Below are 26,360 nucleotides of genomic sequence, written 5' to 3' on the forward strand. Positions count from 1 at the left end.
CTACAAGAAGAATGTGCTCACTGAACATATAAACAAGGAAAGAGGAGATGACAATAGTCTAGATTTATAATTAAAGCAGACATGAGTCACCGGCTTGGAGGATCCTGTGAACGTAATGTCTCATACAAGAGGAGGGTTAGTATATACACGGAAGAGAAAGCCAGCCAGGTCTTATGGTATTTGGTAGCCTGATGGTAAAAAAGAGCTTCTTTTCCTTCCTCAAGGAGCTAAGAGTCATGACCAGGGTTGCTGTGTGTGGTTGTGCTGCTTTTGCACTGCTCCAGGGATTGTGTTCAAGCGAACAGGTGCAAGTGGACATCTGGCTGGCATTCTGCTCACCAGGTCGTGGGTCCCGGCACGGAGCTGCATTTGCTCAGAGGAAAGGTGACGTCTTCTTCTCACCAAAATCACTTCCAGGCCTTGTGGTAATCATTCACAACATCTGCTCTCCTTTCTCACAACTCTTTGAAGGTGGAAATGTATCCGCTTTCACCTTTGGGATTCCCAACACCATGCCTGGACTGGAGTTGAAAAGAGAGTAGGGCGCAGACTGATAATTGGATCTCAATAAAATAAATTTTGATATATCTTCCAGTTTGGGGAGAAAGAGTGTACCTCAAAAACAAATTTTTTTAAGGAACACTGTAGTCAAGTTACAGTGGAATAAGAATACTGCCCTGCAGAATCTTAGACCTATTTTTCTTTGTTTCAAAACCCAGACATAATCATATTAACATTTTGGCAGACTTTTTTCTAGAAATCTCTTTATGCATGTCAGTACACACATATACGTTTACATTCATGAGCTCATTTTCTGTTTTGTAACTTCCTTGTTTTCACTCTGTATTATGTCATTTTTTTCAAGTTAGTATCTATAGATCTTTGCCATGATTTTGAAAGGTTATGTGATAGTCCATTGGGTTGAAGGGCTATACTGCATTTTAACACTGTAGATTGAATATTGATGGGTATTTAGGTTGTTTATAATGTTTTGCTGTTAAAAATGGATCTGAAGTAAGCATGCGTCATGTATAATACACACAACATTTCCTTTTTCTCTAGTAGTGGAGTTGCTGGTTCTAGAGGTTTCAGTTCAAATACTAATCTCCATAAGAGAGGAATTATAACTTCTTCATAATCCTGAGACCAATAGGGGTGGGTTAAAAATGCCATTGTTTACCATTCATAAATGCACATACCTAAAGATCCTAATTTACAAAAAGAGCAAGCTTTGGAAGATGCGTTTAGCAGCTGTCCTGATTGTATACTTGGGATTGCATGGAGGTGTTTTGTAAATCATGAAGTGCTGTACAAACCTCAGTGACTCATTACTAGAGCTTTACAGAGCATCTGCCGTGTACTCTCAAAAAGGGTTTACGGAGTCTTTATTTTATAAATAATTCATTAAATACAGAGAAAAAAAACAAAAACCCAGAGACAGTGGATCTGGACCTGGTTGTACAGTGGAGTAAATCAAAGATATCATCAAGAAAACAAATCCCAGACCTTGCCCCCACAGGTCCCCTGAATCTGTGTGAACAAGACCTGGGCACCCCCAGTTGATGCTGATGTACACAGTCTTTGTTTGGAATTCCCCCTTTAATATATTTTTTGGTCTATCTCCAAATATTTTTCTAGCAGAATAGAGAATATTTTTAGCTTTTATACCTACACTTAAAATTTTTATTTTTCCTGTTTGTAAGTTTCTGGCTCTTTCTAGGATATTTTTAGCAGATTTGCTGTATGACATTGACTTAGTCTCAATCTTTATAAGTCTTGTGAAATCTTAAGTGTGGGTTCTTGGTCTGCCATCCCCTTCTGGTTTTATACCATTGGCAAGCCCCTTCCTTAGCCCTTGTTGTTTCTACCAGAAAGAATGATGAACTCATAGTGATTGCAGTTTTCAACTTTGAATGGTATCACCAGATTAAAGTTATCTGTCTAGTCTAGTGGCATATCTGGCTCCCCTTTTAGATTCTATTTATAAGAACTTTTAGTTGAGAGTAATAGTTGAAGTACATGGAAAAATTGGCTGGTAGTTTGAAACTTTCGTCTAATTAATTTATCCTCATGCTTACATGCTATGGATAGACTAAAGTTTTCATCTTGAGAACTGTCTTATCCAAGAGTAAAGTTGTCTAAGAAGAAGTAGAATTGCATATTTATAATAATCAGTAACCCTTACTTGCGTAAATTTTTATAAAGTAGCTAAATTGACCTCAAATTATCTCATTGGTCTTAATTTATGAAACAAGAAAAAATAAAATTGATTTTTATTGCCTAACAAGTTGCATATTTTCTGGCTACTAAGTGAAGTTTTTGGATTTTGGAGTACAGTTAACGTTTTTAGATTATCTCTAAGTTTAATGACTGTGTAATAACATCTGACTTGTAACCTAGTACTTAAATACTGTGGAGTTTAAGGGCAGCAATTTAACATTTCTCTACTTTGGCCTCAATATTTATAACATTCCCCAGTTCCTTGTCAAGGTAATTGTGTTTCTCTTTCAGGACATGAGGCATGGAGTAGAAACAGTTGAATACAGGTATACTTGAATCGTATTTATCCTTTAGAGTATTACCTTGGACAGTATAGAGGGACAATGGTAGCAAGATGGGAGTGGTACTAGAACCCTTTTAGGAGGCATCCAAATCTTTCAAACCAGGGACGATGGGGATCCGAATTAAGGGAGAGGATGTGAGGGTGAAGAGGATCTGGTGGTGCCCAGAAATATTAAATTGGATCTACAGAACTTGGTCATTGGTTAGTTGTTACGGGGACTTGGAGGGTTGGAGAGACAAGACTGAGTCTAAATTAACTCTTAGTGGAAATGCTCAGTTGCCAGCTAGACACATGGATTTAAAACCAGGAAGGCAATGGGATCTGTCATCCAATTAAAGGCGGGAGTCAGGTTGCATTTGTAGAATTTCGGAAACAAAGTGGCAATGTAGAGAAGTCCTATCTTAGAGAATAACCTTATTTCTAAGTTATTTGAGGTCACCTCACTAGACTTCCCATGCACCAGTAGAGACCAGCTGATTCTCCCCAAAAGTGTTCTGGGATGATATCCTGTTTGCTGTTAACTTGCAGAATTCTGGAACTTGGTATCGGCTGGTTTTGAGTGCATCTACCTCAGGGTTGAGTCATAGTAACAAGTTTAAGAGGGTGAGGTCTAGGGCCTCCCTGGTGGCGCAGTGGTTGAGAGTCCGCCTGCCGATGCAGGGGACACGGGTTCGTGCCCTGGTCCAGGAAGATCCCACATGCCACGGAGCGGCTGGGCCCGTGAGCCATGGCTGCTGAGCCTGCGCGTCCGGAGCCTGTGCTCTGCAACGGGAGAGGCCACAATAGTGAGAAGCCCGCGTACTGGGGAAAAAAAAAAAAAAAAAAGAGGGTGAGGTCTAAACCCAGGCATTCTGGTTACTTGTTGGCAATGGGAATATAATCGTCATCCAGTCCAGATTACTTGTGTTGGCATAGCCAGTGCTATACCACGATCAGAAGATTGCATGTGAAGCGTGGCAAGTGAATGAGGTTAGAGAATCTGTTATCTAATGATATTAAGCGAAATAAATGGCGCCTCTGTTTCACCAGAGGCGGCGCTTACCTCTCAGGTGAGAAATATTTAAGCCCGGTCACCCCCACCGCCTTAGACCCACCTGCAGGATGATGAGTGCACCACCACAGGTCATCTGCGGTTTTAATGAGTTCCTACCACTCCTCCTTGTCTCTTGACCACAGAGGACACGTGTCAGTTCAAGTACCGGAAATGGAAAATGTTAGTGTTGGAATGTAAAAACATCTTACCTCTCTACCCCTTAACTTATGTACTTCATCTGCCTCCTCCGTGAGGTCCTTGGAGTTTACAACTCCTCCTGGAGAGGAGGATAGTAGGTGCAGGGCCATCTCACTACCATAACAATGTGCTGACAAAAGTGGTTATGGGTTAGATGGCTTAAAGGGAGAAGAAGATAGATGAAAAAGCTTGAGGGAGAGCAAAGCTAAATGTGATTAGTTTCCAAAACTACCACTTAAGGCAGCCAGCTGCTTTGACTTGCAAATCATATTGTAGGTTGGTTTCTTGGATGGGAAAACTTTGTAATTATAGCCTTTAGAAGCTGTGGACCAGGAAGAAAGAAAACGTCCATGGGTTGTAGGGGAGGAAAAATAATTTTCCCTTTACTCTTCTGAGTTCTTAGCTGAGACCCCTGTAATAAAAGACAGATTAACAAGAGAAAACCAATCAGAAGTTTATTAACATGTATACCTTGTGTATACATGGGAGATACCCTGGGAAAAATGAATAATTCCCAAGGTGGCTTAGAATTCAGGATTAAATACCATCTTATTAGGGAAGGGGGACGGGGTGTAGACCTCTTAGGGGAGAGAAAAAGATTTTTAGAGAAGATGAATGGGCCCTTACAAGACTAGATGGGAGGTGTGGCAGTTTGTGACAGAGTGTGTCTGAGTGCGGTGTCGACTTCTAGTCTACTGTCCTGTGGCAAGAATCAGTCTTTGGTGGATGAAACTCCTGGAGAGGGGATTTATAACAACTGAGTTCCTTTTGGAGGATCTGTCTTTAGACAGATAAAGGGAATTCCGAGGAAGCCTGTCCCTACATTTGCTGTTTTTCAGATACCTTTGGCTCAAAACCATCAATATATTAAAGCAGAATATTTCAGGGCGGCATGTCCTGCTCCCCTTCAGGATGATGTAGGTTGGAGTGACTGTGGTCAGTGGTGTACCACCGCTGTGCATTCATCTCGTTTTCCTTATAAAGAGGTCCAGCTGTGGGCTGGACATTGATTTACCAGTAGGAAGATCTAAGACCTGAGAAATCTGCTTGGTTGAATGGAGAGAAAAAGTCCTGTACATTCTCTTTCTGTATTCTCTCCTGAGAATACACTCCTTTCCATCCCCACAGATCCTCCTTAGTTAGGCTGTCAGCTTTTCACTTAGATGTCAGGATGGCTGCAGTTAGAGAGTTGTTTAAACTACAGATCCCAAGATTCTTATTTGGTGGGGGTAAAGGAGGGGCCCAGGGGTCTGCATTTTTGAAAAGCTCTCCTTGCCGAGTTCAGATGTGCAGTCAGGTTTGGGAGACACTCATAGATTATTTCCATGAAGCTACATTAGCACCCCTTTTACGTTCTGATTCCCATTTCCAGGTGGCATCAAAAACATACACACGTGCTCCCAGGCTTGTTAGTATCCTTGGCCTGGACAAAAACTTTAGACAATTTCCCATAAAAATGAGCCTGATTGGGCTTCCCTGGTGGCGCAGTGGTTGAGAGTCTGCCTGCGGATGCAGGGGACACGGGTTCGTGCCCTGGTCCGGGAAGATCCCACGTGCCACGGGGCGGCTGGGCCCGTGAGCCATGGCAGCTGAGCCTGCGCGTCTGGAGCCTGTGCTCCGCAACGGGAGAGGCCACAACAGTGAGAGGCCCGCGTACCGCAAAAAACAACAACAACAAAAATGAGCCTGATAGTCTCTTGCGAGTGAGTTTCCTGAGGGTGAAACCTATAAATAGCTCATCCTGATAACACTTTATACAGAGCCCTCCATATGTTGGACTGTTTATCCGTATTTAGAGGGTTTCATACCCATGAGTGAGAAAAGCAAAGCTTTGGTAAATAAAATCGAGTTTCTCTTTTACAAATACCTTCTGTTATGGATGGCTCCATTTACTCAGTTTCTGCAAGTTCAGAGGGCCTTTTATTTTTCATATCTTAGTAGGAGAGTTAATAAAAATTTTCCACTTTAAGCATTCATTATGATTCAGGCACCAGAATAAGTGATTTGCATGCATTGTTTCATCTAATTCTTTCAGTGCTTCCATGAATTAGGTGAAGCTCTCTCCATGTTGCAGTGAGTAAACTGAGGGTCTGAATTTTAAGAGATTTACCCACATGCAGGTCTTCAGTTTGGGAAATAAGATTTGAACCCAAGTTTGTCTGATTGTCTGATAAGATTTGAACCCAAGTTTGTCTGATTCCAAACTTGTGGTCAGTGAAGTTACTGACCAACAAAGAAACCAACAAAAGGCCATTTCCATTTCTTACCAGTTTTTCAAAAGAAGAGCAAGATTTCCTGAAAATTTAGTAGCACATGCATGTTGTTCCTTTTCTTTTTTTTTCTCTGACAGATTTTGCATAATACAATGATAGCTCTCTATTTCTTTTAACCACAAGTTTTGAAAAATGTGAATCTGAGTTAGAAAAGCAAAAGCCTTGTCACAGTTGGGAAGGCGCTGGTTAGAGAATGCCTGATGAGTTTGGGAAGATGACTTCCTTTCTACATTGTTTTTATCGGACGTTTGAAGCCACCGTGCTACCACTGGCTTTCTCTTTCATGTGTCCCCAAATGCTGAGAGGTGAGAGGCCTTGGAGCTAGAAAAGAACTAGTTTCTCTCTTTTTTTAAAAAAAAGTCCCTGTAAATTATAACACCCTGCATAGCAAAGTCGTGGGGTAAATCGCAGTGGGGGAAATTCTGTTTGCTAACTTCTAGGAAATCACAGGGTGTCAGTTAGAGGTCAGCACATTGAGAAACTCCGTCATCATTTTGTACTCAGCTAGTATGAAGAACCTGATGGCAATGATAAAATGGCATGATCTGAGCACATAGATCTGGGCATAGATCTATAATGTATAGATAGAGGTATAGGTAGATAATAAACACCAACACTATTTATTCTTTATTCTTGCTGCCACTAAGAAAACCTACTACAGAACTGAAACCACGAGAAATTTCTTTAACCAGGGGAAGGTTCTTTTTTAATATATCTCTTTCCTACCATGAGGTTACAGGTGTGGGACCAGTTACAGGTGGACAGCTGTGGGGGCAGCATTTGTGAATCTTGCATTGGGAAGGATGTTTCATGGTCTTGCATCATAAATAATCTGGATGTAAGGGAAACCTTTGATGTAGTCAGTAGTCAACTCCTTTTAGGGCAGGGAGCATATCTTAGTTATTTCTTATGTCTCTATACTGAGCGTGGAGGTGGCACGTAATAGGTGTTTGTTTACCAACTGGCTTGACTTTACAGTAGGTTGGCCAGCTCTTTGAGCTACTGTTACCATATATAGCTGTGCTGTTGATCCCTCTGCGGGATCTCTGAATGCTCTGTACAGCCTGCATGACCAACCCACTGGCCTTCTCTGCACCTTTAGTTCTGATTTGTTATTTGCTTGAGCAAATGTTGGTTACTGCTTAAGACATAGACTCTGACTAGGATGTTGGAATAGAAAACATTTACTCAAGTTGCAGCTGAGTTTTTGGATGATAGAGGGTTAAGATTCAGATTGACCTTGAATATAATAGACACAAATAAGCAGAATCAAGACCTTTAGGGAAGTACAACTTTGGAAAACTAAATATAACATGGGGACTGTGTATATGTAAATTTGAAGGGTGGGGGCGGACTCTTTGGGAGTCAGCAACACGATGCTTTATTTTCTTAATTATTGGGCACACACTGCCAGTTAACCACGGGAGCATAACATGTGGGAACTGCTGGGTAACATTTCCAAAATACTTGGCATTAGTCAGACATTTTTTTAGAATTCTGTGTCCACTTTGGCTGAAGGAAACTGTGGAGAATTTGGCGAGGGTCCAGAGCGTGGCAGTGAGAGGCAGAGGAGCAATGGAAAATAGGACCCGTTGAAAGAGGCTAATAAATAAGGATTAATTACTTAGCCTGATCCAGGGCAGCTGAAGGGTGATTAAATTAATGGGCTTCTGTTGCGTATATAGTTATTATGTGGTAGATGATATAATTATTTCTGCTATGAATAGAATTAGGGAAATGGGTTTACATTAGAGTTAAAGGAGATTTTGAAGTTGCATAAAGAACTCTTGACTTTAAAGATTTTTAGACAGTGGAAAGATCTCAGCTGGAAATGTGAAATCATGGTCCTTACAGGATGGGAATGGGGTGGGTGCCACTTGCCTGTTAGAGTCAGGTGCAGCTGGGGTAGAGACTGACACACTTTCTAGATCTCATTTTGTGCTGCTCATCTCACATTGCGTTTGTCATTTTCAGCGAGTAAATCTGTATTCCTTTTTTGTTTGAGTTTTTTCACAGTTATTACAAATGTAAAGGCCTTTTAATGATTCTATAACGCATTTCAAGAGAGAGGTTCAACCACAAATTGAAAATTACTTCATGTGTGAATCAACTTGTTGCTTATTCTTTTTTTTTTTTATTTTAGTTGATTTACAGTGTTCTAGGTGTACAGCAAAGTGATCCAGTTACGCATATATATGTATTTTCCATTATAGGGTCTTACAAGATATTGAATATAGTTCCCTGTGCTATAGAGTAGGTCCTTGTTGTTTATCTAATTTTATATATAGTAGTGTGTTTCTGTTAATCCCAGATTTCCAATTTATCCCTCCCTACCCTTTCCCCTTTGGTAACCATAAGTTTGTTTTCTATGTCTGTGAGTCTGTTTATGTTTTATAAATAAGTTCATTTATATCATTTATTTAGATTCCACATATGTGATATCATATGATATTTGTCCTTCTCTGACTTACTTCACATGGTATGATAATCTCTAGGTCCATCCGTATTGCTGCAAATGGCATTATTTCATTGTTTTTTATGGCTGAGTAGTATTCCATTATGTGTGTACACCACATCTTCTTTATCCATTCATCTATGGACAGACGTTTACATTGCTTCCGTGTCTTGACTATTGTAAATAGTATTGCTGTGAACGTTGGGGTGCATGTATCTTTTTGAAATAGAGTTTTCATCTTTTCTGGCTGTTTGCCCAGGAGTGGGATTGCTGGTTCATATCAGCTGCTCATTCTTATACGAGCCCTTGTAATACTGCCAATTCCAGCTTGCCTTTTCTTTTTCTTTAGAAAACTCACTGCGTGCCCTGCTTGCTTGGTCAACAATGAGTGCCAAGTCTGCCATCAGCAAGGACATTTTTGCACCTCTTGATGAAAGGATGCTGGGAGCTGTCCAAGTCAAGAGGAGGACAAAGAAAAAGATCCCTTTCTTGGCAACAGGAGGTCAAGGCGAATATTTAACTTACATCTGCCTGTCAGGTAATGAAAATCAGATATGAATATCATTAAAACAACTTCTGTTTTAAAGCAGTTAGTTCTAAGGTGTCCAGGAGGGTTATAGCCCAAGGTTTGGATACACCTGCCTTTCCATTCCTTTCCTGTTTCTCTGTTACCTTCTTTGATCTTTATTTCCTCGTGGCACCTTGGCTTTTGATGTTGCCTAGTACGGAGAGGTAATGAAGTGCAATTTTAATGTCCTGTCAGTTTCATTAAGAGCATCTGTAAAGGGTTTGGCAAACACTTCTGTTTGTCCGTACTTTTCCTTCACTAGGGCCTTGACAGAAAGTGGGCTCTCCTCTGAGATTTTTTGTTTTAGAACACTTCCTGGTATTTGCATAATTGTTACTACCAGCAGCCTGAGTTTCATTGACTTTTCTTTTTCTTAAGAGTTGCCAATAATCAGTAATAGTTGGCCTCAAGATAAATATCGACACTGTATGGAATGTGAGAAAGTAGGCTCAGCTCATAAATCACAGCTTTGCCTGACAGCTGTTCCTTGTCAGGAAGAGACATCTGTTCTATTAAGCTTAGAATTTTGTGGGATTACTTTTTTTCTCTTTCCGTTTGTGATCGTAGGATATCTGTGGGACTTACTGTGAATTCATACCAAGTGTCTTGAGATGAAATTTGGATAAGTTTTCCATGGAACTGTGGGTGATGCTAGTCTGAGCACCTGGAGCGTTTGTAATATTTCTGATATTTCTTGTAACTGGGCAATGGAGGAATTAGGCTTACCTTAATTCATCTTTTTTCCAATTTTCTTCAGTTGTGGCTTGGGAATAAAACTTTATTTTTAGACCCATGTTTAGCTTTTTTTCTTTTTAAATTGAGCCTCAGATCATTTGTTTATCAGAATTTATTTCAAGGTGGAAATAGCTTTTTTTTCCAGAAAGAACATGTAGAGATAATAATAGGACTGTATCTTAGTTTAAAATAAAATGGAAATATAACCCTTTGGTAAGAATGCCTTTTCAATGGTTAGAATGAGAATTGACCTTGAAATATTGGTCTTTCTTTAATCCCAAGTAACAATTAGGTTAATAAGATTTGGTGAGTGTTGGAAGACATCTGCATTCCTTTAGTGTGCTGAGCAGTGCTTGCCATATAATAGGGGCTCAGTTAATAACTAAAGAGGTAGCCTTTCCTAATACCGTCCTAGTATTTTGTTAATGAGGTTCAGGTCTTAAAAATATTTCCACATCTTTACATTTGAATTCTAGAGTTTTCGCTTATACCAATAATGAATAGAATGCATTAAAAGAAATTTTGTTTTGTATTTGGGCTGAGCTGAACATGGGATGAGCAGGGACACATAATATTCTAATTAACCTCCGTTCTCTCAATGTTTCATTGAGATTTCTTGAAGACAGGCAGTTGCAGAAAAGGTGGATGAAGAAAAGGGCCGTTTTGTTTGCCTTTTAGGCACGTGTTATTGTCAGCCTCTTTCTGATCATGAGGTCTGCAAGAGTGATATGGGGCCTCTAATTCCCTCTCCCAGTGAAAGAGCATGACCATTTCCCCTGCCATAGGAGATAATGACCGGGGACTTACTGGATAACTGCATTTCCTTTACAAATCACCAAGACCTTCAGGTTTAAAGCCTGCGACTATGAGAATTACTTTTCTGTTGCATTCTAATGGAGGACAGTCTTGAGTTCTGAAAGTCTTCATCCTTTTCATGGATTTGAATTTTGAGAGGATAGGTTGACAAAGCAGATCTGACATTTAAGCAGCTGATTTAATGGAAACTGGGGCAGGAGAAGGCCAGGCAACTTTGACACCCACAGCGTTTTTGCAGTTTGATTTTTCTTGTAATCGAGAAAGCAGCAGCCACCCTTATCTTCGAACTCATGAAAAGCGTAGAGGCCTATCAGTCCATCTTTGATAAGCTGTTGCTTTAATTAACAAGTAATCAATTAATTACGTACATATTTATTAAGTACTTTTTATGTGCTGAGCACTCTTGGTGCTGGGGGTTCAGTTAGGAGAAAAACTCATGAAGCTTACCTTGTTTGTTGGGGAAGGAGCAGTAGACATTAATATTTTATTCACTAAAATAAACATAATTATTAACTGTGAAAAGGTTAAAGAGGAAAAATATAGTGATGTGAAAGCATGTGTGAGGAGGATTTGACCTGGTTGGGAGAACCCAGAGCTGCAAGAAAAGTAGGGCCTCACTGGTTCTGAAAAGAAATGGTGTGGGTGCAGGGAGCATTCCAGGCAGAGGAAGGGCGGCTTCTTTGAAAGATGAACTGGATTCTGAGTTCCTCCTTGTCTCCTGTTTAGCCCTGTTTAGTCTTTGTAGCTCAACTCACATAGGAGGCTGTGAAGTGAAAGCAGAGCCCTGGAATGACAGCTGTTCCTTCCTGCTATCAGTGTGAACCTCCTGTGCTTTCTGGGAGTCCGAGCCCTTCAACTCTTGTGGTTTGGATGATGAAAACCAGCTCTCCATTTTGAATAGGCAAAGTTTGTCCAAATTAGGGCAGTGTCTGCAAATAATTTTTAACCACTTTTCAAACAGCATAAAGAGTTATATTCTTTTTTTAAAGAGAAGAGTATCAAAGCTTTAAAAGTTTGCCAACATATGCATGTAAGCATGGGTGTTTTATATATCCAGTGTCTTTTAGTAATGATTCTTTGCGTGAATTTTTTTCCACCAGTATTTGGCAGAGTTTAGAATCGGAGAGGGAGAGGCCTGTGATCACGAGACTTATTATTTTCAGAGCGGGTTGTATATCCTCTAGGGGAATCCAAAATGGTGCTGGAGCAAAGGAAGTAAGATCTTTCTTGAGTTATTTAGCTATAATTGTGTAAGGAGAGAAATAACCTCTCCAATTCATCCATGGAGCTTTGGGATAGAATTTGATTGTTTCTCATTGGACTTCCTGGCTGGCTTCTTGACTGGTATGCAGATACGTACATACTGAGAGGCCTCTGTGATTAACATTCTTCAAGCATTGGTTTCCAGTTTCTCTTTTCAGCAATGGCTAAAATTAAAAAGGCTGACAATACCAAGTGTTGGCAGGCATGTGGAGCAATTTGAGCTCTCATGCTTTGCTGGTGGGAATGTAAAAATGATAGAATTGCTTTGGTAAACAATTTGACAGTTGTTTATAAAGTCAAACTTGCATTTATATGACTCAACAAGTCTGTTCCTAGGCATTTACCCAAGAGAAATTAAAACATATGTCCACATAAGGACATGTACATAGAGGTTCATAACAGTTTTATTTATAATAACCAAAAATCAGAACTCAGATGTCCATCTATATGTGAGTGAATAAAATTATTTTTATAACTATGCAGTGGAATGCTACCTGGAAATTAAATGAACTACCAATACATGCAGCAACATGGATGAATCTCAAAAGCCTTGTGTTACGTGTGAAAAAAAAATGGAAAAGACGACACGATGTATGATTCTATTTATATGAAATTCTAGAATGGACAGAACTTAAGCTATAGTGACAGAAAGCCCATTGGTGGTTGCCAGGGGGTGGAGTTGGTGACTGATTGCAAGGGAGCACGAGGGGATTTCTTGCAATGGTGTAAGGGTTCTATATGTTGATTGTGGTGGTGCTTACTTGGGTGTATCACAAGTAACCACCAACTCATCAAACTACACACTTAAAATGGGTGCATTTTATTATATGTAAATATATGTTGGTAAAATTGATTCTAAAAAATGTCTTACAGAGTCACTTGTGGGATGATCATAAGAATTAATTAACCTTCTTAGTCTGCTCTGTAAGATGGACAGAGGCTAGCCCTCTCCCTTAAAGGTATGAGAAGTTATCCTAGATGGCCTTTTGAGTCCTCAGACAGAAGCAGCTGTGTATCATGTAAACCTGTGCTTCCATCTATCTGATCTGTGTCTCGATAGTTCCTTATAGCACCTGGCACATTGCTGAGTATAGACACAATAGATGCTTAAATGGAAGATGCTATGTAAATGGATAGCTTACTAAATATCTGATGATAGTATGGACTTTATTTATAACTTAGACTGTTAACTCATTCAAACTGTAAAGCAAGCTCTGCCTACAACTATTTCTATAATCAGTTGCCCCCTCCATGAAATTTGGGTCTATAATACTACACTAGACACTGTCTGTGGAGAATGTTTCTCTCTAAATAAGTGCACTTCTTACCTATCAAAAAAAAAAATACTACAGTAGAAGCATGCTGAGAAGTTAATATCAATTTGCTATTAGAGGCCAGTTACCTACTGAACATTCCATAATTTCCTGTTTAAAATCTATTTTCCTGATCCTGTTTTAATTCAGTATGCATGATGTATAATGCTACCCTTCATATACGTAAATGGATAAAAATCTTTCATTGGCTGCTCCCCATAGAAGGAGCATGAAGAAACTTCCGTTTTTGTAATTAATACATTCTCTTACATAAACTTTAATTTTTGTGATTAAAACATTCTCTGTTCTTAAAACAGAGAATCTTAATCTTTTCAGAATGATTTTAGATTTGTAGAGAGCAAAATTTTATTATTTAAAAAAAAAGTTCTGGGCTTCCCTGGTGGTGCAGTGGTTGAGAGTCCGCCTGCCGATGCAGGGGACACGGGTTTGAGCCCCGGTCCGGGAAGATCCCACGTGCCGCGGAGCGGCTGGGTCCGTGAGCCATGGCCGCTGAGCCTGCGCATCCGGAGCCTGTGCTCCGCAACGGGAGAGGCCACAACAGTGAGAGGCCCTCGTACCGCAAAAAAAAAAAAAAGTTCTGAGTGATCTTTGATGAAACCATTTATGTAAATGGATCCCCATGGAAGGTAATGATGGGGATTAGGAGGCTAGGACTTGGCAATACTGTTCTTTATCTCCGTAGTTGCCAGTCCTGGATGTTCCTTAGAATAACCTCTAGAATTTTATGGATGGCCTGGTTCCACCTAGGCCCTACTAATGCAGCACTAGGGGTAGTGGGGAAACTTACCTGTATCTTGAAAGTGTCATGCATGGGACACTGAAGCTAAGGTTGAGAAGTTTCACTATCTTGGGGAGTTATGCTCTGCGTTGTCTAATTGTTGTACTTGACATAATGATATATTTATGGTACTCAATTCTATCAAAAGAATACATCTTAGTCCTTTTCTTTTTGACTAGCCATGGTCAAAGCTCTGAATTTTTCTGGGCTTCAATTCAGTTGACAAGTTCAAAGCTTCTTTTAGGCCCTGAGGTTCTAGGATTCTGAACCCCCTTGGAAATTTTATAGCACATTTCATTCTTGTTTCATACATAATCATATAGGGAGAAATTCAGGTTGTCAATAATCCGAATGGACATTCAAACCAATTATGAGGGTTTGAGGACATTTTTTATAGGTTGCTATTGGATTAGGGTAACCAAAGTTAATTGTCAGAGATCTGGCATAAGAAATTCTTTTTATCTACTTTCTAAAGTCAGACAGGATCTCATCACAAGATCTATGAATATTAGAAGAGAGAGAAGGAGAAAATACAAGACAGATGAAATTTGACCTTGATAGAAATGGTTTATTCAGGAGTGGTGAGCTGACTTTCTAAGAGTTTTTATCCAGGAAAAATGAAGAAATCCACAGTGAACTCAGAGATGGACAAAGGTATTAGTAGTGAAAGAAGAAACACAAAACAACTGTAATAATGATATATATGTTATTATACTTTGTTATAGAAGTAGTAAATATTGAAAATACCAATCTTTCAGATATTATGTAGAAGAAAATAAAAATCATCCTGTGTATGTTTTATTATTTGTTTTAATTCCAGTTAATCCTCACAACATCCCTATCCCTATCCCAATTGGGTGGTATATTCTTTTCCCAGATAAAGGCACCAGTGTTCATCAGAGAGGCCGTGATGTCCCAGGGTCACCACTTTTGAAGTAACAGAAATCCACCCAGTCCTTGTGACCCCATTGGCCATGCTTGTAGTGCCACAGCACCTCATTCTTTCTGACATAGGTCAGGAGGGCTTGTGGTGTAGAGTGAGCCATATTTTAAGGAACAGGTTTCTCCCTAACTCTTCAAAATTCATAAAGACGTTGAACAGTTTTGACCTGTACTGTGTCTTCTATCTCATTTCTGAGGTTATTGAGTAATAGACTCTCCTCCATTTGGAATATACATCAGGGTAAGCCTTTTTTTTTTTTTTCCGCGGTACGCGGGCCTCTCACCGTCGTGGCCTCTCCCGTTGCGGAGCACAGGCTCCGGACGCGCAGGCTCAGCGGCCATGGCTCACGGGCCCAGCCGCCCCGCGGCATGTGGGATCTTCCCGGACCGGGGCTCGAACCCGTGTGCCTTGAATCTCAACCCCTGCGCCACCAGGGAAGCCCAGGGTAAGCTTTTTATCTCTTTATCATAGAGATTTGGTATGTAAATCCAGCCCTAAAACTTTAAGTAGCTCTAGAAGGCAGTGCAGTCAAAAACAAAGTTATTTCCGGTGCCATGATTATATGATTCTTTGTACATCCTTTTTTATTTTAGAAAAATATAATACCTTCTATTATATTTTACATTGAGAATTTGGCCCTTCTGTGACATGTGCATAGACACATTGGATTAGAACATGTGCAATGATACCCTTGGTGACATGAAGTTAAAAGTAGAGAGGGTTTTCCTCGGCACTGTTTTCTGGCTCAGCGGATGTTGCCGCCAGGTGTCACTTGTAAATGACCTTCAGTGCAGCACCTGCCATGAACCCATCACATGCCTCAGTGCTCAATAAGGTTAGAGAAGCACCAGTCCCCCTATGAATTGGGAGTAGTAATAATACTAATAGTAGTGATAGTATTTATTGAGTTCTTATATTGGGCATGGTTTTATGCCCTTTGCATATATTAACTCATTTAATCCTTATGACAATGAGGTAGATGACAGTACCATCCTCATTTTGTAGATGAGGAAACTGAGCATATGGAATTCAATTGGCTGGTCCAAGGTCATCGGTTTGTGAGATACAAAACAGAGATTTAAACCCAGGTGCTTTGATTCTAGGCCTGTATTGCCTTAGACACTGTGCTCCTCTGTTTGTCTCTTAGGCATAAGAGTTATATGAGAGAGGACTTCCCAAACCAAGCATCTTTTCTCACACTCCCTCGTACATCTTTAGAGATGATCATGTTTCGCGATTACTCTACTTTCCTACCACTTTAGGCCTTGGTTGGTTTTGGCTGGGAGGTGACAGTCCTCTACACCAGTATCTAGGCTGTTAAGGAAGCCCCACAGGAGAATGAGAGTGTCAGCAGATGTATTCGAGTCTTAGAGAAAATCAATTCCCCGGGGAAATTCTGAGAGGCTCCTGACAAGGACACCGCCATGTATGAACTTTTCTTCAGTTATGCAGTAAAAAAAAAAAGTAGATGCCTTAAAATTGTTTTAGAGTTTCCTTGATAGTTCTAGATCTCTTCCTGAGAAAACTGGTAGTAATAATATTTGTCTTTTCTGAAGCCTAGTGAATAGGAGACTCCAAAAATGGAGAACAAAGTACTGAACAGATGTGATGTCATTTAATCGTCACAACAGCTTTGTGATGTGGCTTTTGTTGTCGTTTCTACTTTCCATGCAGTAGCCAAGGTTTAAAGTGGGTGGGTACACTGCCCAGGGGCAGACAGCTAGATGGTGGTAAGGCTGAGACTCAAATCTGGGTCCCTCTCCCTCCCAAGTGTGCACTCTTTAAAATTTTTTTTCAGGACAGGCCTGGACCCAAGAAAATGAACTCTCCCCTTCCTTAAAAACAATGTGACAACATGCCTTGTGCAAAGCGTTTTAATCTCCAAGGATTTAGAGGATGTGCTGTTGACCACCTTAGCTTTTCTAGTGGTTTGGCACGCCAAAAGAATTTTCTTTTTCCATTCTCTCATGTACGTGTTCCAATACTAAAACCAGATGGAAACAAGGGAAAACTCTTAACAGAGGCTAGTGCCAAAACATTTCCTTTAAAAAGGAAACTCCATCTGTGCTCTCTCCCACCACACAGCCCACTGTGAAGAACAGGGATTTCACAGCTGATTCACTTATTTTCGTTTTGATTAGTTTTGACTAATTGCAAAGATAGAGCAAGGGGAGGTTCGGGAGACTGCAAACTAAGGCAGCTCTCCTTCTGGGATGTTGCTGGCAAGGTGCTGGGAACCTGGCCAATGTCCTAAACAGCAGCCTAGCAGTAGGCAGGGTTTTAATTCACGCCCATGCGTTCTTTGGTGGTCGTGGTTTTTATCCCTTTTAGATGTTAGTGCTCTTTGCTGTTGTATTTCGCGTGAAACATCATCAGGGGTTCATTCATCAGTAAGTTGCAGTCAGAGGCGCTTGGGTCTCTATTGCTCCAGACCTTCTCCCAGCCCAGCTGTGCAGAACACGGGCGTAGGCATAAGACTGACTTGGGGTAAAATACTGGCTTGTACTAGGTCTTTCAAGTCTTTGATACTCGGTCTTCTCATCTGTAAAATGGAAATAATATCCATATCCCAAGGGCATTTTGAGGATTAACTGAACTGTGTGTGTGTGTGTGTGTGTGTGTGTGTGTGTGTGTGTGTGTGTATGTATGTATAAGTCCTGATTCCTAGAAAGTACTCAGCTTTGTGAACAGTATTATTACCTTGTCACTAAATGGGACATCCACCTGCTATTGCCATACAAACGTAATTCTTCTGCAGATTTTAGAAAACATGTGAATGTATGTCAGATAGGCTTCTGTGACCCATGTCATGTGAGACAAAAATCCCATGAAAACTCAGATTTGTCTTGGGACTTTCCTACCTCCCCTTCCATACTTTTTCCCTTTCCCTCTCAAGTTCACTTTCCCCTCCCCTCTGTGTCCCACCCCTGCCAGGGATCTCAAGGTCATTCTGACTCCCAGTTTCTAAACCTAGCTTCTCTTAATTCTCTGTTCCAAATTATACCACCCCACGCAAACTGCAGTACTAGGGGGAAGCCCACTGCTCTTCTATTTCTGAGAGTTTGAAGACGTTCACTCTGATCTCATGAGTATTTGCACATTGTTGGGTATATTGGCTGCGGGGGTCCTGTGTTCAGGCCTCTTTATCCCCTTTTGTGGGGAGTTAGAACTGGCTTAGTGGAGTTCCTGTCCCTGAAATGGGAGATGTTATTTTCCTACACCTGTCTTCGCTGATCAAAAGAAAAATTGAAGCAAAATAAAACCAAACATCCTTTGGGGTCAATCAAGTGCACTGTTAAGCAAACAGCAGAAGTGGGAGAGGCTGGTACAAATGCCTGGACCCAGCTTTTCAGCCCAGATCAAGTTCTTGTTTGCCCAGCTCGTTCCTGTTACCTTTCCTTTAGAGAGAGAGAGAGAGAATGAATACGAGTGATATTTCCATGCCAGTTACAGTCATGCTAAACCACACGCAGAATTTTCCAGAAGAAACTATAAATGACCACGAGGACGGTGAGGTTGCTTGAGACTAGATGACCAGTTCGTTAGTGTGTTGAGACTCGCTTGCATTTCTCCCTGGTCTCCCCTGTCATCTCCATGATAGCACTTAGCATTGCCAGGTTGTATTTGTCACTCTGCTTTCTGTTTACCTCCCCAGACTGCCATTCCCTAGAGGGCAGGGTCCATGTTGTACACACCTCATCCCTTTGTGGAACAGATGAAGTGTCTGGGGGGAAAATCAGGCACAATCCCCTTTGACTGGGACTGCTGGTTCGGGCTCACTGTCTGGGCTGGAGCTCCCGCCTGTGAGCTGGAGTGTTTTTTTTCCCTTTGGTTTTGTTTTGTTTGTTTGTTTGTTTGTTTAAGATGCTGCTGGGTGGTCTTTGAATTCCCTTGGAATTCGTCCAAGGTTACTGAGCAGGAGTTTTTATTCTACCTGACAGCCCAGTTACCAAGAAGAAAGCGTAGATTTGTCTGGTTTATTCAGACTTGAAGAATCATCAAAAATGAGCAATTTATAAATGCTTCTGTTGTAACCTACAGTGGGATGCTGTTATCTCAAATTTCTGAAGCACTTAAGTGTTTCTCCTGACGAAAGAGTTCACATTACAGGGGAATAAATGATCATTTAATGAGCATCGAATATATCGAAACTCTCCCTGAATGGTCTTTTCTCACAGCAGTCGTTTTCAGTTCTACACATTTCCTTAAAGTCGGCTTTCAAGGGAAAAATGGAACCTCTATTTTTATTAAAAATCTCTGAGGATATTCATACTGTCTCCCCCTCCCCCGTACACACCGTTTTAACACAAATTATTTTTTATTCACCGCATGTGGCTCCCATGTAGCTTAGGTTGTAGACCCCATGCCCAATTACATTTTGATGTTTATATCGGTTTAAAAAATTATGCTTCTTTGAGAAGCTACAGCAGCTTGGCAAGTGGATTTGAGATGACAAGAATATATCCAGCCTTGATTCCTGGAGATCTCAGTTTCCATTTTCATAAGAGGAAGCAACAGAATTGAGAGTTGTCCTTTTTGGTTTTCCAGCTAATATGACTAAGCAGCAGATACGTAAGTTTTTTCTCTGGTTAGAATCCTTTCCACCTTGTGGGTAGGTAAGAATCAACTGGTTTGGGATCCATGAATTTTCAACTGTATTTCTCCTTATAAATGTATTATCAAAAACATAAAGTACCACCAAAAAGAAAAAAAAATGGGAAAAATCATGTAAAAATTGTGACATTGGCTGTTTCGGTTTCACATTTTTTTTTAATACCCCTCCCCCTTTATAATATTCTAGGTACAGTTTTGTCTTCTCTTTTCATTTTTATGGTAACAAAAATGTTAATTTTTTACGGTCTTTATGAGGTTAATTTTAATGGCTTCTTGGGTGCCTAGAGTATTTAACCATTCATCTGTTGCTTGATATTTTGTTTTTTCAATTTTCACAGTGAGAAATAAGGAACTTGGTCTTGCCTTTTTAGAAAATACCCCTCTTACAGGTGAGGAGATTGAGGCACACGCATAACTTGTAAGAGGAAACCTCCACACTGCTCCTGAGTGGTAGGAGCAACTGGAATCTCAGTGCTCTGTGGGCTAAAATAAGCTTATCTCAAAGCCCACGTCTGCCAGAACGCCTTAAAAGTAAAATGTCCTGTGAGTTTGTATGCTTAATAGCTGGTTAGTCATCTCTATGATATTTAAGATAGCTCTAGATCAGGCTCTTTGAGGTTTGTGTGATGCCTGCTCCCTTTAGGATTGGGACGTTAGGCGATTTTCATGTGCATTTGCAGGTGTTCGTGCGTGTGTGTGCGCAACTGTGCTTGCAGAAAAAGAAGGCATGTGTCTTACCTAGAGTCAGCCCTCCTGTTCCTTCAAAGAGGTGGCTCTTCGCCACATCTTTTTGGTCTGTTTCACGTACTAATTCATTCGACATCTTCTATACTGTTGTTAGATGAGGGATGGGGGAAGTGGTAAATGTCAACCAAACATATGATGCTTTGTATCCTAGGTCAGTACATTTCCTTAATGATTCACATATGACATTATATCAGATCCAACATTTGAAGCTGTGGAGCAAATAGGTTGAGGGAAGTTAACTTCTGAGGAATTTTCTTTCAGAACTCTAGGTTTTTATAGCTAGGAGAATCCTTAGTCATTCTCAAATACATCACCAACTTTTATATGAAAGATGAGGCCCAGGGGCTTGGATGGCTTGGCTGACATCGCAGAACCACTGCAGTCAGGCAAAAGAAGGAAGAAAACGTGCCCTGGGGGCGTCCCTGGTGGCGCAGTGGTTGAGAGTCCACCTGCCGATGCAGGGGACACGGGTTCGTGCCCCGGTCCGGGAAGATCCCACATGCCATGGAGTGGCTGGGCCCGTGAGCCATGGCCGCTGAGCCTGCGCGTCCGGAGCCTGTGCTCCGCAACGGGAGATGAGATTCGTAGCTAAACTGAATTGGAGGATATATCTCTGTGCCTTTCCTTTTCACTTGTACCACTCACTCCTGGGAAGAACCTGTCGGCTGCCGATCAAGGAAGTGGCTCTGTCTGTTCTAGGGTCTGGGTATTGTAAGAAACTGGACGTGGGTTACCTGTAACAGCCAAGTGTGCAGGCTTGTCTCACTTCTCTGTCACTTCCTCCTGGGCTTGGGGACCCATATAGTGGAGAGTGCCCAGTGAGAGTGTTTTCGAGGGGAAAAGCCAAAATGTCATTGTCTCTAAATGTGATGCACTGCCTGATCCATTGGGCTAAGAGAAGAAAATGTTAGAATTTCTATTTAAAATATAATTGTTTTCTAATTTATATCTTTCCTGTATGTTTTATAATCGCCATAATATTTTAGAGCCGTAGTCCAAGTCTGTAACTTACAAGCATGCATATATTGGCAGTTAATACTCATAATTTTTTATTGAGGGCCTGCATAGTCAGAAATGGTTGGAGGGCTTCCCTGGTGGCGCAGTGGTTAAGAATCCGCCTGCCAATGCAGGGGACATGGGTTCGAGCCCTGGTCTGGGAAGATCCCACATGCCGCGGAGCAACTAAGCCCGTGCACCACAACTACTGAGCCTGCGCTCTAGAGCCCGCTAGCCACAACTAGTGAGCCCGCGTGCTACAACTACTGAAGCCCTTGCACCTAGAGCCCGTGCTCCGCAACAAGAGAAGCCACCGCAGTGAGAAGCCCACACACCACAACAAAGAGTAGCCCACGCTCGCTGCAACTAGAGAAAGCCCGCACGCAGCAACAAGGACCCAACGCAGCCAAAAATAAATAAATAAAAATTAGTTGATTAATTAGTTAATTAAAAATGCTTTAAAAAAAAATGGTTGAAGAGCCCCAGCTAGAGTCATGGGGGATGGAAGCTTTTGCTACAATAACAACAACTTCTGGCTGGTGGACTGTAAATGATTGTTGTGAAATTTCTGGCTTTTAGACGCAGTTGCCCCAAGCAGTGAGCATAAAACTGCCCTTTGGAATCAGCCTAAGCCCCACTCCTGCCCCTAACCCACCCCCAGTGATTCCACGGCTTTCCGGAAGGCAGAGAGCCACCTGCTGTGCGAACTAAGTGTCCTAACACAGGTGCGGGGCCTGGCACAGTGCTTGGCGCTTGGTAGTTGCGAATGATGGCTCTCCTTTTGGAAACTGAGATCTGGCGAAGATAGTTATCTGTTTCAGTTCTAATGTTTGGTTTGATTTGGACTGGCTGTAAACAACTGTGGCTTTGCTTTTCCTACACTATCATCAGGTCGGACATGGTTGATTTAGTTCTGAAGCTTCTTGGCCTTTTGTACTGTTTAAAAAAGGGAAACCTACATTTCCTTTCTGGGCCTGACGTTTATTGATTCATCCAGGGGAGCCTCATTCTTTGCTGATAGAGCAATGTCCTTGGTTCCCGTATGAGCAATTCTGTTTGTTAGTGCATTTCCTCTTTTGTACATAATTATTTTTCTTTATTTGTCAGTTGTTATACTTCATAGGTTAGAATTGTAGAGACCATTTACTTCGAGCATGGCTATGTCACCCTTCTTTGAGACAGAAATTTTTGAACTTAAATTCAAATACTAGGTCTCCAAAAGGCATTCAGCTGTGTCACATCTTACATAAACATAAGTCAGAATATTCCCTTTTCCATGGAATTCGGACCTATTAAAAGTATCACTTTTGTTACCAGAAATAGCATAGTTCTGAGGTTGGGTTGCCTTTGACTCTGTGAGTGTGTATTTCAGAGATCGTGTTTACCCTCCGTTCCGCTTTCTCTGTGGCTCCTCGCTTCGGGGGTCCTTTTCAGCTCCTCTTAGGTACTAATACCCTTTGCAGCCCATCGCAATTGGCCACTGTTCCCTCACTCATACTATTGAAAACACAGTTCCTCAGAGTGACTGCTGTGAGATGTTAGGAGAGAAATACTATAATTTATGAAAACCTTTACAGACGGATATGTAAGCTGAATACCTTCCCTGAGGGCATTTGTATTTGCAAAACATGGCAAACTCTCTAAGACTAGTGATGCTGGTGGTGGTAGTAACACTGAGAGCATTTAGTGAACAATTCCTATCACCCATTTTGTACCTTCTTAGATATTTTATCTGCGGTTGATACACACACTGGATAAACATGTGGTGTTTATCAGGGTGTCCTGTTTTGATCATTATTCCATAGTGCTTATTTCCTCATGTCCATGTTGGAAGCATTCATTTGTTCAACGTTAATACTTAAGGACTCTTGCTTGGAACCTTTTTGTGTGGTGACAGTTTTTACCTTGAATTTTAGAGGACAGCCTGTTAAATGGACTTTGATTTCATTTCATTTGGCCACTGTTGGTTTTTGCATTTTAACAAAAAGTGTTGCAGAAAAAAACACAACTTGCTACTAAGGAGCCTTGCATCACTCGTTTTCATAAAGTGACTTCCTGACCAAGGGCACTTAGGATTATAAATGCCTACTTCAGTTTCAAAAAGTGTGTTTGTGGTGTTTTTTTTTTTTAAATCACTGTTAGCCAGCCTTACAGATAAAATTCTCTGGCTTTGAGACCGTGATGTGATAGGGATCTTGTTGCCAAGATTTTTCTACATAATATTTCAAACTCGCTTCCTTCCAAAATCTAATTTTATTCTGAGCTACAGTATAGCTCTGTGAATGTTGAGGTCAGAGGAAGAAAGGAATCTTCTTCCTCTGAGCATAAAACGAGCTCTTTGAATCTGGACTGGGGATACCGTACAGGTCACAAGCAAGGGGTTGGGGAGAGTCTTGCAGCAATGAGTTTAAATTTCCCTGTGACCAGTTTAATTTTCGCCTGGAGGTAAGAATAGGATGGTGATACTTAAAGTCTTCTGAGGATACAGCACTTGGCATTATACAGTGTAGTTAGTACTATCATAAATACGTTGGTCTGTGCAGTATTGGAAACAATATTTGGATTGGAATGACTTACTTAGACTTATGAGTTGGATTATTCTAATTTTAGCCTAACCACACTGAGTCCAATTAGAACTTTTAAGTTTTACTTTGATGAGAGGTGCTCTGTAGAGCATCATTTTCCGAAGTCTCTAATGGGTCTTGAAAAGATAAGAGTTGTCTGTGTTATGTTGACAAGTCAGGTACACCGTGTTGGCGAGAAGTTGCAGAAGCCCTTCCGATTGGAGGCTTTTTGTCACGCATAGTGTAACGAGTGGGGAAAACCTAGGGCCCAGAAATGGCTAATCAAGTGTTGGTTCTGTGTGCATAATCTTTTTCATCCATTTCCAGGATCAAAGTGACCAGAAGTAACCCTGCATAAGGGCAGAAGTTTTGGAGACAGAAAAAAATACGGATTTCAATCTTGGTTCTACTACAGACTAGTCGTATAACCTGTGTAACCTAGAGAGAATCAGGTTGGCCTTTCTGAGCCTTAGTTCCCACTTATGTAAAATGGTGGTTAAAAATAGCTCTCTTGGTAGACTATTATGAGAACTGAAAACATTGTATGAGATGATATATATATATATATATATATATATATATATATATATATATATATATATATATATATAACCACCTGGCTTGGCCCCAGAATATAATAAATGTTAGCTTCTTCATCATCCTCATCTGACATTTGGAAGTGTTCTTCTACTGGTGACAAGGCGTAAGAGGCATTAGTCATCTGTCATAGACTGAACTAGAAAAGGCAAGAAAGCAGCAGCTGGTGACTTTGCACGTTCCTCCAACAGGAATGGGAATCTGTGGAAGGGCCAAAGAGGGTTTCTAGTCCAAGGAACTTGACACACATTAGGAGCCTGATCACAAGTTTTGTCACTGCCATAGTGACTTGTATAACAGTATCCATTCTGAAGATGAAAATTATCCGTCTTTTCTGAAGAGCAAATAAGTGACAAGTTTCAGTTTAAAGCGAGGAGGTTGGATGATACTTAACATCATTAAATGTGCTGAAGGGTTTGGTGTGGTGAAAGCACAGGAGGGCTCAGGCACAGCTCTGTTCGAAGCTCAGCCGTGTCCCTTTCTAGCTGGGGTCACAGAACGCACCTGACCCCTGTGAGTCACGTTCCTCAGCTACGCAGTGGGGGTACAATTCATATGTGGGCTTGGTGTGCAAGTTAAACAAGGCCACCTGCCAAGAGCCTGGCACACCAGAGACCTCAGTGAATGCTGGTTGACAACACACTAAGCTTAGTGTGTGTGGGTGTGTGTCTGTGTGTTTGTATACATGCACAGAATCGTGCAAAATGCAGCTCCATCCTAAGAGAGCTTAAGAGCCCTGAGGATACCTTGAATGCTTAAACAGCAGTACATTCAAGGGAAGAAAACAGTGGGACCCACCCGACTGCTTTATGGCTATGCTACCTGTTGACACCAAGTGCCGTGGCCCTGGCATCAGCATGAGTGTTGTCTCTGTTAAGAGCTAAGTTCCAGTATCTTGTTTGGAAGGAATGGTCAATCCGTGTGTTACAAGAACAAAGCACACAGACACTTGCTTGGTCGTTTAGCATGAGTTTTTTTTTTTTAAGCTGATACACTGTCAATTTTAATTTTCTTCTTCTTAAAATGTCATTGTTTGGGTGGAGAGCCTTAAACCCCCGCAGGCAGCAGGCAGCCTTCACAAGTCTGTACACAGCCATGGCTTTAAGCTGGGCCACCAGTCTCCAAAGAGCTTGGATTCCCTGCAGTTTGATAACACGCTTTAAAGATATAAAAGAAACCTCTGAAAACCAACTTCTGGTTTATCATTCTATTTTCTCCATGTTCATTTTTATGCAAGCTAATGCCATTCATCTGGATGTTTTTTCCTACCATTAAAAGCTTTCAGAGTGAAAGCCTGCCCCTGATGACTTAGTCTGTAGCATTTCAACTGTGTCCCTGATGAGGTATCACTTCCTTCATCCCAGTAGGCAGCAGCGAAGCCCTGTGCTGTTGGTGTGGCAGCCTTTGTAACTTGGTCCTAGCTCCTTACTGAGGGCTTGTTCTTTTCTGTGTAACTCCAGTCTATTCAAAGGTGCCATGTTTTTTTTGTTTTTTGTTTTCTCCCTTAATTCCATTGACCCACATGATCAAATACCCGGTAGGCGATGGTTTCTTCGTGTTCAGTTACCCAGTTGTTTGTCAGTTGGAAATTAAACTCTCTCTTGTGCTTTTGGAGGCGCATGGGGATCAGTAGCTAGTAGCTGCATCATATAGTGGAGAAAAGAACTGGGCCTTGGCAGTCAAACAGGCTTGGGTTTGAGTCTTGCACTGATACCTGCTGTGTGATGTTGAGCAAGTGCCTTCTCTTCTCTGAGCCTTGGTTTCCCAGGTAATAAAGGTGAACGTTCGGTGTGGTTGTGAAGATTAGAGGTAATATGTGTGAAGCACCTGGTATGTTTCCTGGCACGTACTAGGTGGGTTGAACGGCAGCTGCTGCTACTGTG

General features: G+C 41.2%; 1 protein-coding gene across 5 annotated transcripts in view; it reads left to right on the forward strand.

Moving 5' to 3' along the window:
• The window catches only part of STXBP6 (syntaxin binding protein 6), a 275,659-nt gene that overhangs the window by 62,669 nt on the left and 186,630 nt on the right, over positions 1 to 26,360 (forward strand). For 2 of the 5 annotated variants that reach the window (XM_082832513.1, XM_082832510.1), the window contains exon 2: positions 8,872 to 9,060. The exons of 2 other annotated variants lie outside the window; for them this stretch is intronic. In XM_082832513.1, coding sequence (XP_082688639.1) covers positions 8,907 to 9,060 — 154 coding nt within the window. In that variant the 5' untranslated portion in view covers positions 8,872 to 8,906. Of the gene's footprint in view, positions 1 to 318; positions 385 to 8,871; positions 9,061 to 26,360 lie in introns of those variants that run through there. One more of the 5 variants, XM_082832511.1, reaches the window with a different exon arrangement.

This window comes from Leucopleurus acutus, assembly GCF_964270905.1.
Source record: "Leucopleurus acutus genome assembly, chromosome: 1".
Classification (NCBI taxonomy): Eukaryota; Metazoa; Chordata; class Mammalia; order Artiodactyla; family Delphinidae; genus Leucopleurus; species Leucopleurus acutus.